At 42.4% G+C, this 14532-nt stretch overlaps 1 protein-coding gene across 1 annotated transcript in view; it reads left to right on the plus strand.

Annotated features, from left to right (window-relative positions):
- Positions 1–5016: 5016 nt before the first annotated feature.
- The window catches only part of LOC142786992 (pancreatic alpha-amylase-like), a 52303-nt gene continuing 42787 nt past the window's right edge, over positions 5017–14532 (plus strand). The window contains exons 1-3 of the mRNA XM_075884610.1: positions 5017–5448; positions 9816–9973; positions 13999–14188. Of these exons, the coding sequence (XP_075740725.1) occupies positions 5257–5448; positions 9816–9973; positions 13999–14188 (540 nt within the window). The 5' untranslated portion in view covers positions 5017–5256. The remainder of the gene's footprint in view (positions 5449–9815; positions 9974–13998; positions 14189–14532) is intronic.

The following is a 14532-nucleotide window of genomic DNA, read 5'->3' on the forward strand; positions in this document are numbered from 1 at the left end:
CTAAGTAATCAGCTCCCGTGTCGACAAGCGCAGTCACCAGATACCAATCGACGGAAATGGTAATGGCAGCGGACGTTCTGTTGATGGTTTTAGAAACAGGCTTTAACGACATGTCTTAAGGCAGCGGCGGAGGGTATTTGTCGGTTCGCGTGACAGCGGCCTCACCTCCGGACGTCATCGTTCACAGTTTCCCCGGCGTGGGCTTGCACCACTGACACCAGGGGACCCAAAGGCGGGTCGGGGGCGGTGCGTTTATGTGGACGGACAAAGTGATGGTGACCGTGACCGTCGTCGTGGCGGGATAGGAGCGCGACGGCTACCTTCCAAGTAATCCGAAATTTCATGCAGGCGCTCACCATAGCGGGAACAACGGGCATCTGGGTGGAATTCGCGTAGGCCTATTCGTAGGTAGTACCAGTCGCGGTACATGTGTCCAACTTCGTCACAATGGTAGCACAAAGGACGATTGTCGGGTGCAAGCCAGACGATGGACTTCCGCGGGCCAGGACAAATATCGGTAAAGAAGGCAGGCGATGGGCTGGGCTTGGAAAGCGTCTGAGGGTGCGGGCAGGTGGATGAACGAAATGTGCCGTCGATGGCGAAGAGACGCGTAGGGCATCCGCGTAGAAAAGCGTGGGAGGTTCGACTTAAGATGGTGGTGAGGAATGAACGAACTGCCTGATTTTGTTACGAACGACGTCCGTAAGAGCAGCGATACTCGGAGAGGACGATGCATGAGATTTCCGAAGTTAATCGCGTACAACTTGCTGTATGAGTTCTGTGAGGGCCTCCCTGTTATCACCTCCTGTTACAAGCGAGCATGTACTGGACATGGCCGTCTAACGTTCACACTGCGACAGCCGCTGCTGAAGCACGCGCTCCATAATTGTGGCTTCACGTATGAACTCCGACCCAGTCGTAGGAGGGTTGCGCACAAGGCCCGCGAAAAGCTGCTCCTTTACGCCTCGCATTAGCAGGCGCACCTTTTTGTCTTCTGGAATGTGGGGGTCAGCCCGTTGAAACAGTCGCGACATCTCTTCTACAAACACAACGACGCTCTCGTTCGGCATTTGAAACCACGAAGAAGGTGCCTGCTCTGCTCTCTCTTTCTGTTTGTGGTTACTGAACGCTTCGCGAAGCTGCCAATGGAATTTCTGTCAACTCGTGAATGAAGCTTCGTGGTTTTCGTACCACACTCTTGCCGAGTTGAAGTGCCAGCAACCAGCCAACAAAAACTTGAGAAGTAGGTTTGTTTACATTATTCAGAGTTGGTGTCATCGTCGCGAAGAGCTCCACATCTCGTTTAGTCGCGAGGCGTGTACGTTATTATTGATTCTTAAAATTTTCCCGGCTATGTTTGCCATTGGTATCTCGTAGATGTTGTGTTAACCAAATCTATCACACTCATCACCTCGCCTTTGAGATTTTCTATTGAAGGTCATTTAAATAACTTTGCAGTTACAAACGCACGCACATTCCCTCATGATAAAGCGACCCTGACGTGAGTATTCCAGGTCCTCAGCCTCCGTCGTAAAACATGAATGAAAAGCAAAGCAGGCTGGCAAAATAATTTCATACTTGTGGGTGAACTACCTGTGAGCAATACATCTCGTCGCGCATGCTGACGAGGCGTGTACATTGTTAAAATATCATCGCAGAGTCAGTGCCGATGAAACTGTGAAATTCTAGCCGAGATAAATTGGTTGTATGAATGCCTTCCTATCCTTTGTTCAGGTGAAACATTGTGCGTTGCAAAGAAGCTGTTAGTGCTACATCATAGCTTACGAGGCCAGCGTAATAATTACTAAAGCCCTTGTCTCGTAAATTGTGGCTCACCCTCGTGCTGGTGCTGCGCTGTCAGCAACGGTTACTTCTTTCATTAGTCGAAATTTTTCGTGTCCATAAGGCTCGTAGCCTCTGAGCCCAGACAGAGTGAACAACCAAATAGTAGCATCACTCAATATTTGTCATTTTTCAACACAGGAATAGGATGGGTGCGTGCACAGTGTGGGCACATGAAAGAGGCAAGTATAGGTGTGGCACAATGACGGTGCATAATTAGGTGTCAGTGTTGCTTACACGAAGCACACAGAGGAGGGAACAAGGCTACGCGAAAGGAACGTAACCATTTGATTGTGTGTAATAGAACCAGAAGAGTGAAATTCTCGATAACTAGGCCCTACATACAAAAATATTGTACACGAGTATGTGTCACTCTAAGTACAAGCATACGCTACATAGGTCTCAAAAGAATGCGAGTTTTGCTAAACAATATAAGCACAGACGGGGACAAATGTTTTCATAACACGTGCAGAAAACAACAGAACCAGTAATTGGACGAACGAGAATCATAGACCATGTTCTCAAACGGCCACTCTCAGGGATTTATTTTCGATATGCTTCACAAAGCTAGCACCAGATACGTTAAAGTTAGCTTCTGTTTATTTGAACCGTCACTTCATGGGCATACTCGGGCGAAACTTGAAATGCAATTCATTTGAAGGAACCTGTGCTTATGCCCCCCCCCCTTCGTGATTCTTGGCGCACATGTGTATACTAAGACTGAAACAACATTGATGTTATTTGAAATAACGGTGTAATACAAACGTTCAAAGGAACGTAACCATTTTATTGTGTGCAATAGAACCACGGAGTGTGAAATTCTCGATAACTACGCCCTACATACAAAAATATTGAACACGAGTATGTGTCACTCCAAGTACAAGCATACGCTACATAGGTCTCAAAAGAGGGCGAGTTTTGCTAAACAATATAAGCACAGACGGGGACAAATTTTTTCATAACACGTGCAGAAAACAACAGAACCAGTAATTGGACGAACGAGAATCATGGACCATGTTCTCAAACGGCCACTCTCAGGGATTTATTTTTGATATGCTTCACAAAGCTAGCACCGGATACGTTAAAGTTAGCTTCTGTTCATTTGAACCATCATTTCATGGGCATACCCGGGCGAAACTTGAAATGCAATTCATTTGAAGGAACCCGTGCTTATGCCCCCCCTTCCTGTTTCTTGGCGTACCTGTGTGTACTAAGACTGAAGCAACTTTGATATTATTTGAAATAACGATGTAATACAAACGTTCAAAGTTCAAGAGAACATCATGTGTCATGCAACATATTAGAAAATGAACATCTTTGCCGCAAACCATAAAACAATGCAATGCAATAGAGTACTCACAAACTAGTGATCTCTTACAAGAATGTTTTCGCGTACTAGAACAACTGCATTTTTTGGTGTGTGTATTTGTGGAGATTTGTTTTTTCAATATTTGTTCCAGTACATTACGAAGTATGTATTGTCACAATCATTGGGACGAAACAAAACGCTCTGGTATTTTAAATTCCAATCATTTCTTTGTGTACTGCAAACCTTTTTGGCGTCTATCTGCGCATCTATCTATCTATCTATCTATCTATCTATCTATCTATCTATCTATCTATCTATCTATCTATCTATCTATCTATCTATTTATCTATCTATCTATCTATCTATCCATCTATCTATCTATCTATCTATGTATCTATTGACTTTTAGCTCTCTTGGCCCTTTAGCTAATGATATCAATGCCGTACTCGCATAGTCAATTTTAACTCTTCAGTGTTGAAAAAAGGCTTAAATAGGCAGCACTGACCGAACGAATGCAAACAGCAGGAATCTAATCCTGGAATTCTTTGTGGCGATCAAGTATTCTATCATACAGCCACGCCAGACCTAAAAAACACTTTGCAAAGAGACTCTAATGTTCATGAAACGTCAGTTCTGGTTGCCATAGCGGCTGTATAATTTTACAAACATTATATATGCACTCCTATGATCCAGCCGTCATGTCGTGTTCACCTCCATTATAGTTAAGCGCCATCCGCTGAAATAGATTTGCGTAGCAGTGTTAAGGGCTACCATCCTCGTGAGTGCCAGCGCGAACACGAGCGCTTTATATCAGCTTACCGCTTTTGGTGTTGCTAATGTCCACGTGGATGTTGCATCATTTTGAAACTGCAAACAACCGCTAATATAAAACAGATGAGTCTGTTCAGCGCGTCTCTAGGCTTCGACTTGTGCATATATTAGGCTCCACTATATAATGAATCCCTCAATAAATACTTTAAACACATTCACGTTGCATGCGCATGCTTATAACATCGACTCACAAGGTAGCTGGGATCTGCGAAAAGTATTTTGGTTGTGAATATGTGCATACACCCTCAATACCAAATTAAAACCTTACAGCAGCAACCCGTAGTATTTATCTGGTATAATAATGCTGTTTATACTTGAAATAAAAATAGTTAAGAAGAGTTCGGTAGACAATTATTGAAGCAGTTATCCGAATGCTATGAATCATCAATGCACTGCGTTCTGTTACGGATGCTTCATATTTGTCGCGGTACAGTTTAAGTGCTTGGTAACTTGCTTTAGAGTACAAATAAGAGCTTCGTTATTGTCATTCAAGACCCTAATAAAAGGAAGTACCTGATAAAGTCTGAATCCAATCATATGAATAATGAGAACACAAGCAATATTTCGGCAGGGGAAAACGAGTGATAACCCGAAATATGGTCACGTCCTCGTTTTGTGTCCGTTATTTCCTTTGTATTTCCAGAAGCATGGTTGAACGTATAGATAATGTGTGTCCGCCGGTTAGACAGACAGAAGCGAAACAAAGCTTTGCCTTAAGAGCTTTCAATAAAGTGAGCCAGCTGGAGGAGGTTCATCGCAGAGAAAAAATAAACAAGCAGAAGAAAGCTATTTTAAATAGTTTATTATACTTGTTTATTTTTCCTCTACTTCTACGATTTTGCACAAAAGAGAGGCATCCCGCCGCAGGGGGTTGCCAAATTGATAATCGTTATCGAATCACGAGGCAGAAACGCACACCCAGGTGAAGATAATATGAGTCTCTCAGTGATAACTGATACACGCGTGTTGCGATAAGCAGAAGCCTGTCCGCAACACTCCAGAATACCTTGAAAAGGGGCACCTGGAGAGTACGATCGCATTTTACGGCGGAATGGTTGACGTCTCTCACTGAAAACCTAGAGACATCTGCAGGTATAGCTTACAGATCGAAGAAAACAAAGAATAAATCGCACGTTTTTTCTCGGGATAGACGTCTGGAGGAAAAACAAAAAAACAAGTAATCAAGCAAGCAAAAACGCGTTTACAAAACGAGTTCAACATCGGGTTTTCGATCTCTGTGTAGGAGTGTACAACGGCGGCGCTCAAACAAATTGATGGGGCCATCTGAGATTACACGGTTGACTGCTGCGCTGTGGATCTTCTGCAACAGCGTCTATGGAAGCAACAAGGAGCCAAACATGGCTCCCGGTCGAAGCGTGATCGTGCACTTGTTCGAGTGGAGGTTTGATGACATTGCCGAAGAATGCGAGACATTCCTTGGACCGCGCGGCTATGGTGGTGTTCAGGCAAGTTGCTAACGCACTCATTATTTCCGCATCTCTTTCTCAGGATATATATATATATATATATATATATATATATATATATATATATATATATATATATATATATATATTATATATATATATATACATAAGATCTAGCAGACAGTATTGCCAAGAAATGTATAGGCGAAGTTCTTAGAACCATTTTAAATTAAATAGAAAGAAAGAAATGTGGGTGAAAAAATAACTTGCCGTGAGCAAGAATCGAACCTACGACCTCCGAATTCCGCGTTCGATCTGATTAATATTGTGTCCAAACACGGAAAACAAGCCCTAAGTATACACTTCTTTCTCATATATATATATATAGTCTAGTAGATCCTCCGTGAGCGGTCACAACGTGGTTTATTTCGACGTTTCGGCCTAGAGTCTGGCCTGATGAAGGCCAGACTCTAGGCCGAAACGTCGAAATAAACCACGTTGTGACCGCTCACGGAGGATCTACTAGACTATATGCAACGCTACGGCCACTCAACCACCATGCCTGCCTATATATATATATATATATATATATATATAGTCAGTGGGAGTAATAATTGAATGGGCCAGTTAGTCTTCGTGAAGGTATGGGATATGGCACAACGGGAGCGTTGTCAACAAGGATAAATATATTTATTTCCCAACAGTTTCGGGAGGGGTCCTCCCTTCATTAGGGGATGAGTTATACTTGGAAGTTCATGTCAGTAAAACTCATCCCCTGATGAAGGGAGGACCCCTCCTTAAACTGTTGGAAAATATATTTTTCCTTGTTGACAACGCTCCCGTTGTGCCATATCCCATACCTTCAAATATATATATATATATATATATATATATATATATATATATATATATATATATATATATATATATATATATATATCTGCCATACATGGCTGATATATAGGTTATATGTGGCCACATATAAGCATATATCTCAGCATATGTGGCTTCCATATACCATCTACGGATGTATATCTGGCGGAGTCGGTTTATGTATGGGGTTATATACAGCCATATATGACGCGGTTGGCCCATAAAAGGAGTCAAATCCGGCCATAATAATGCATGGCCACACCATATATAACATATCAAGTGAATCCTTATATGTGAAAGTGCTCCCTTATAAGGAATGAACCTTGTGTACATTTAGCACCATGATCACACTTTTATGCGGATTGCAATATATAACAATTTGTTCACAAAGCTGACCTGCTTATTTTCTACAACAATAGGAGTATTAATTATATATGTTGCTTCTGCCATGCAAAAAAAGCGAAATTTCACGTCAGCTTTGTGTAAGTGATAGTTGCAACTCAGTTAAATGCATACATGCATGAATTCGTTTAATTTAACTCGCACATTTTTCATGACATTTAGGTTTGAAACAATAAGTTGCAATTAATACGACGTAAATAATGTATTCGAGAGCAGACATGTTATACGAGGAAGGAATCGTGTCAGGTCACAAACGTATTGAAGCTTCCGAACCTCGCTAATATTATAGAGCAATCCTATAAAGTATTATGTAAAAACAAAATGCATGCAACCTTGATTGTTCACATTAATGCCTTGTTTGGAGTGGCAACAAGAAATAGTACTTTCAGTGCACGTTGAGCTTCCACATCGGTAGACAAAATTTCTGATTATTTGAAGGTTTTGATGGCTATATGCTCCCTTCATATAGCAAGATTTTAATTAATCCTGTTGACCCCTCATCTGCGATTGCTTTCAGTTGCCATTTCCCATATTTACATGTGCAGTGCAATGTTTAAGGGAGTACTTTCAAAAACAAAAAAGAACTTACGTAAATGCAACTTGCAGGCACTATTATGATTACATTCTAGATGGAAGTTGTACTAATTTATTGCAAAATTACATCTTGCGTTTCCTTTGGCTACGTATAATGTTCCTGGCTGTGCACGTAGTACATTTATCGAAAATTTTATGATTGCACTAGTAAACAATTATTTTCGTGTAATGTGTGCAAGCGTCAAATAAATCTCGCGTCATACACGTGTACGTTAAGAAAGGTGCAACTGACTCACACGTGATACACAATAATGGACCATGTAATGAAATGCTGAAGCTTTATAGCAACATTTACTGTAGGCTGCTGAGTTCACAAAATTTCTATTTGGTGTGGGTGTGCCACTAATTGGTCGAGGTCACTAATGCGCACGTGCCGTCATCAGCATTAGCTTAAACATTGCCTTGCGATTACAATCAGTATGACACATTTTTGTGGGCTGGCGTGATGCCTACGCCAAACTCTACATTATGTAAACAGCCCCTTTCTGTGTCGGGTTCGATTCCCGGCTGCGGCGGCTGCATTTCCAATGGAGGCGGAAATGTTGTAGGCCCGTGTACTCAGATTTGGGTGCACGTTAAAGAACCCCAGGTGGTCAAAATTTCCGGAGGCCTCCACTACGGCGTCTCTCATAATCAAATAATGGTTTTGGGACGTTAAACCCCACAAATCAATCAATCAATCAATCAAGCCCCTTTCTGTGCAGGCGCGTAATGATTAAAACTACTTGCAAACATATCCTTTTAACACCAACGCTGTAGTGCATTTACCTATAAGATACGTATGCCGGTACATACCCACCAAACTGCGCGCACTATTCAGGTGCACACTCGCGCACCTGAATACTAGCATTTCATTCAATGTGGGCAGATATTTTCGACCATGTCAGAATTATATGAGTGCATCATCATCATCATCATCATCATCATCATCATCATCATCATCATCATTATTATTATTATTATTATTATTAATTTTAATATTATTATTAATATTATTATTATTGTTGTTGTTGTATCTCGCAAAACGTCCAACGTTTCCATTCCTTATGCTGTCAATACTGTGTCGTTATGTAAATTTTATGAGATCAGGGAACTTGGTGTTCTTTTTGATAGCATGCTGAATTTTTTCAACTTGCATTAAATGTGCTGCGATGTGAGGCCTTCGTTCTCTTACTGTTGTCTCAACATCTCTCAAGAATCCGGTTCTTCTAAAGTCTTCTACAAATTGTACACCACGATATGTCGTGCTCAACTTGAGTACATATGCATATCTGATTTGGAATGGCCTTGCTAAATTCAGCAGTAGCGTCACTGAGTGAGTCCAGAAATATTTCATAGCAAAAAAAAACCGTTTTCAGGCTATATAGTTGTACTAACATAACCCACAATATTTGCAATTGCCCAAAATATTCTATAAGTTAAAGAAGCATATCTGAAAATAGCGAGGTAGCTTTTCTATTCAGTGGCAAGCTTCTATGCAGCTGCGAAGACATCTTTCCGACAATTATGAGTTCTAGCTCGTTCAACGTACCCAACGTCCGTAAAGTCATTACCTACGTCTGCGCAAGAGCGCCATTTATTGCACTGAGCACGTTTGAAGACCATCCGCTCGCTCTCACTGTGTGAAAGGCAGCGTCAAATCCCACGCAACGTAGTTGCTAAATCTACGTGAACAGTAATCAAAATTGCTAATGACATATAAAGGACGACCCGAAGCCAATTAAAGAAAACATAAAGCTAACACGCGCTGCACAAAAATGATTTCTCTAAATAATTTTACGGTGAGTGATGTCAAGTAAGGTGTCCGTCGCTGCCACTGTGGCAACGATATGCTCTCAAGAAAGCAGGCCCGTAGCTAGGGGGACGAGGTTCCCTAGGACAAACTTACCGAAATTCTGATAGTGGGCGTTGTTTCACCGAGAATCAATAATAAAAATACACTTTTTTTTCAAAACTTTCAACAGGTTCCTCTAATCCATATTGAAAAAGTTCTTATTTAGGCGGCCGCACGAAGACTATGGTAATGACGTTTAGGTAGTTTTACTTAAGAGAAAAATGCTTATCTGCTATTTTATATTATTCACTAGAGATGCCAAATTAATGCTGTCGATCAAGAGACCTCAATTATAATAATATTCGGGACTTTACATTACAAGACCACGGTGTGGGTATGAGATACGCCGTTGTGAAGGGCTCAAAGAATTCAGGCCATCTGATGTTCTTCAAGATGAGCTTACAAAAGACAGTCAGAGCACCACGGCCAGGATCAGTCCAGCAACCAAAGGGTTAGCTTAGCCAAGCCCCGTGACCACTGCTACAACACAGCGAAAGACCTATCCCGTTCTATGATCGTAAGCAATATTTACGGCGAGTGGATAAGCCAGTGATCAACCAATTTTACAGATTTCAGGTTACACCGCTCAAAGATTGTAATTACATAGAGCTATATATCAAATTCTTTGAAGTGAGTACTATTTCTTCTTTTTACTGCAAATGAATAATGATGCGATTGTTATCACTTTGTCCATTTCAAACAGACATCGCCAGTAAACGAGCACGGCATCGTCTTTGGAGAGCCAGTGAAACGACCATGGTATGAGCGGTACCAGCCTGTCAGTTACAAAATCGGTACTCGGAGCGGCAACGAGACGCAGTTTCGTGACATGGTTCGTCGCTGCAACGAGGCAGGCGTGAGGTGAATGCGCAAACGGACGTTGCTTTCTTTTGACCTTGGCTGAACATTTATTTTATAGATGCAAAAACATCGTGGTATTACCAGGATCGCATCAGACGCCACTGTAAGGCGTGAACTTGGTGTTACAAATACCTTTACCGTCGGGAAAGATATTAGGACTGTTACAATCATTTTAAAGCAAGTATTCCTGATAGTGACAGGTAGATTTTGCAATCACTGCTAGCTGTTTCCATTGCTAGCCGTGAGTTCAAAAGCAACGTCACGGTCTCGCTGAGAAGTAGAGGGATGAGCCGGAATCGCCAGGTCGAAAATAGAAGGATTGGTAAAAAAACAGAACCAACCCACCAAAAAAGCAGCCAGCTGCAGCGAAAGCTAGTAAATCTTGCTGAAAGTGGCCACGCATGTGTGCTAAAAAGTCTTTAAATGATTATTTATGAGAGCCTTTTGGTGGAAGTGTACGTACGTTCGGGTGAGCGCTCCCTTGAAGCGAGCGAAATAGCGGTCTCGTGTAAAAAGTATGTGCGTGGGCAGCACGCCCTCTCGAGCTTCGCTAAATGCCGTGAGAAGGCACCGCGGTGCTGTTTTTACTTTAGTTTCGCGAAATGCTCCTCTAGCTTGTATTATTTTGACCGCCACTGTAGGTTATGCTGGGCCAGTGCGCATCGTTACTTGAGCCGAGAAGAGGTTAGAACCGAGAAGAAAGAGAAAAAACGCCGAATTAAATTGTGAGACTTCGAAGCACGCCTTGGCCGTCATGTTTTACAACGCATGCTCGAACAGAAGCGGCAGTGATGCCACAGGATTGAAAAAAGTCAGTTCGATGGGGGGGGGGACCAGATAGCAATAAAAATAGCCCCCAACCGGCTGAAATTTTAAGGCGCGAAGCTTCTAAAGGTGTGGGTTTGCCCGTCCTTTGTATGCATGTACTTGACCGCCTGTGTACCCACTTTTGTCTCCTACTTAATACTTGCAAACATCCCACTACGCCCCATTACCGATCCACCCCTTAACCGACCATAAAGCAAATACTGTTGAGAGGTAGCCAATTTGAAATGTAAGATGGTCGTGTACACTCTTAATCAGGTCCCGCCTAAAGGAATAGGTATAGCCAGGAAAGCAGGCATTTTTTCGTCTGATTTCCTGAATATCGCCAGCATTTAACCAGGATCTGATTAAGAGTGTTCTTGTATCCAGGTGCGCGTTGAAAAATGATAGATTGTCCCACTGTGCTGATTCCTTGTTTATACGCGACCGCCTATAGTTCCGCATTTACAAACTGCTCACTGCTCCTTATTACCAATCCGCCAATTTACGGACCACAAAGCCGTTTAAATGAAGAGGAAGCGAAAATTACTTATAGCTACCATTTACGAATAATAAAATTTCTTGTGTAACTATACAGGGTGTCCGACGTAACTTTAGCCAGAGTTAAAAAAAAAAACATGCCGGAGCTTGTAATCACGATGCGACCAAATGCATGTTGCTTACCGTTGCCTGGAGTTAGACTATTTTTGTGTTCTCAAACATTGTGCAATTGGATATGTTTAATTAGCAAAATTTTCAAGAAACGAAGAGCAATAAAAAATCAATGAGAAAGTTGTAGAGAAGTTTGCAAAACGTCCGATTAGAAAGTTTCAAACTTTATGTCTGTTATGTATTAATGTTTTTCTGCTAATTGCAAATGCCTGCGAAATACAATAAATACCATGTAACAAACCCGCTTGCTCGCCAGTGCGCGTAATTATTCTAGTGCTCCATAACGTTCCGTAGACGAACCACAACAGCATTTGCCCCATTGTGCTGTCTCGGCAGGGCCGCAGGGATGGTGGTGGCTTTAGGATGAACACGTTTTGCTATCAGTCACACAAACGACAACCGCTGTGACTGCTTATTGCTGTCATGAACCAGCGCAAGGGAAGCGTGTCGTTCGTACGCAGTACGTTAGGGAGCATTAGAATCATTGTGCACACTGACGCGTGAGCGGGTTTGTCACGTGGTATTTTTTTTTATTTCGCAGGCATTTGCATTTAGCAGAAAAACACTAATACCTAGCAGATATAGAGTTCAAAACTGTCTAATCGGACGTTTCGCAAACCGATCTACAACTTCTTCACTAAAAATTTTATTTATCTTCGTTTCTTGAAAAGTTGGTTATTAAACATATCTAATTAAACAATATCTGAGAATAAGAAATAGCCTGACCAACTCCAGGCAACGGCGAGGAACATACATTTGATCACGTCATAATTACGTGCTGCGGCATAATTTGGAACTCTGGCTAAAGTTGCGTGGGGCACTCTGTATACAGTGTTTGTCCCGTCTATGATGATGTAGTGGGTGATATTCGTGGATGGTTCATGGTTTAACACTGAAAACCTCCAATGCTTCGCCCCGCCCATCATCAATCGTTCGGTGGATAAGCTGTGATTTTTTTTTGTTCATGCCATTGCCGGAAAAGTAGCCAAATAGGCACAGTTCGGCCAATTATGGCAATCCTGAGCGCCAGGCAGCGTCAAATAAATTAAAATCCCATTCGATCAGTCATGACATGTTTGTTTAGCAACAGGTATGCAATTGGTGTGCTCATCAGTTATAAACGTTGATTTCCCATTCACATTGCTCAGCGACCCAACTTTCAGCGCCCCGTGGCAGTAATCTAGTGGTCAAGGTACTCGGCTGCTCAACTGCAGGTGGCGGGATTGAATAGAGGCTGCGGCAGCTGCATTTTTGATAGACAAAATGTTGTCAACTAGCGTGCCTAAATTAGGTGTATACACCTAATTTAGGCACACGGGTCGCTAAGGAAACCCCCGATCGAAATTTCTGCAGCCATTCACTTACGGCGTCTCTCACAATCATATGATGATTTTAGGAACGTTAAAACCCGCATATAAACCAACAAACCAATCAATCAATCAATCATCAGCTTTTAGGCGCGTTCTCAAGAGTAAGCAATAGACGCGCACTATTCCTAGTGTCAAATCATGAGTATTCTGAGTGCGAATGCTTTGATAAGTTGACTCACTTTTTCTCTTAGCAGAGCCATTTACTGCCTCGCTGCAGCATTATACCTTCGGTAACATATGGTGCCTTCGAATAAGTCAAACGGTTGAATCGCCTAATTCACATTCAATTAACTCCGTTGCTTTTAGTTCAAAAACGTTGCCTTCGATTCACCTTAATACTGTCTTCAAATTGCACATTTGCTTCGCGTAGGAGCCACTGCCCGCCCCGCCGCGGTGGTCTATTGGCTAAGGTACTCGGCTGCTGACCCGCAAGTCGCAGGTTCAAATCCCGGCTGCGGCGGCTGCATTTCCGATGGAGGCGGAAATGTCATAGGCCCATGTGCTCAGATTTGGGTGCACGTTAAAGAACCCCAGGTGGCTAAAATTTTCGGAGCCCTCCACTACGGCGTCTCTCATATTCATATGGTGGTTTTGGGACGTTAAATCCCACAAATCATTTATGTGAGCCACTGCCCCACACCCTGCACTGCTGCCGTATTCGTCCAAACACTGGGGAATTGACCTTGTACGCGTCGTTTTACGACCAGTCAAAATTTGCAGCCATATTTTGATTACCTGTAAGAGAGCAATTTTGATCAGCACGCGTGTGTAAGTCTGCAGCATACCACCCGCGCTGGGACATCTCACCATATTCGTTTCCTGTGCGTCCGACGAGTGGTTTCCCTGCGCAGCCATTGAACATAATGGCTGGCCTGTGCACAACTCTGCTCCCGTCGCGATCATATACAGTGACCAAGAGCGCAAATCCTCTTGGTGTAATCTATAGGCAAGGTTAACAAGCCCTTCTCTCCTCCTACTAAGCACTAAACTGCTTTCTACATAAATAAAAGTAACGTTTCTCTCTCTCTCTTTTCTTGTCATAACAGAGCGCTTATTTCACAATTACAATGGCACGCACGTACTGGCACACAATTCAACGTTTAACATCGTCACACTCAGCATAATTTCTCACAGACTTCTTAAACAAATCATTATAATCCTTTTCTTGTCTTTCCACAGAGTGTACGTGGACGTAGTGATCAATCACATGTCTGGTCCTCTGCAAATAAAAAAGGGAACAGCGGGGTGCAGCTTCAATTACGACGAGTTAAGTTACCCAGCCGTACCGTATGGTCCCAATGATTTCAACAGGAAAGAAAAATGCAACAGTGAGTCAGGAACAATTGAGAATTACGGAGATGCACTGCAGGTAAGAAACTTGTCTAGAATTTGGCTTAATTCTTGAGCATTCGCTATCAGCGTCTGTCGAGTACTCCCGCGTGTCTTTTACACTGTATACAAGTGTAAACGCCGAAAATTTTGAACCGATTTTGTCGAAGGTCACGTATCGATTGCTTGAGTACTCTTTGTCTCCTAAAATTAGGAACGCCATTGTCATAACTAAAGCCTTTTTGTCAGTACAAACGTAGCGAACATGCAGTTAACCATAAATAATAAATGTGCATTGTAATTGGTAACACCATCATTTCTTTTCAAGCTTATCCTAATTACTAGTGCTGTTAAGCTGCAAGAAAAAAGTTGTGGATCAGATTG

This window comes from Rhipicephalus microplus, unplaced genomic scaffold (genome assembly GCF_043290135.1).
Source record: "Rhipicephalus microplus isolate Deutch F79 unplaced genomic scaffold, USDA_Rmic scaffold_41, whole genome shotgun sequence".
In the NCBI taxonomy this organism is placed as follows: Eukaryota; Metazoa; Arthropoda; class Arachnida; order Ixodida; family Ixodidae; genus Rhipicephalus; species Rhipicephalus microplus.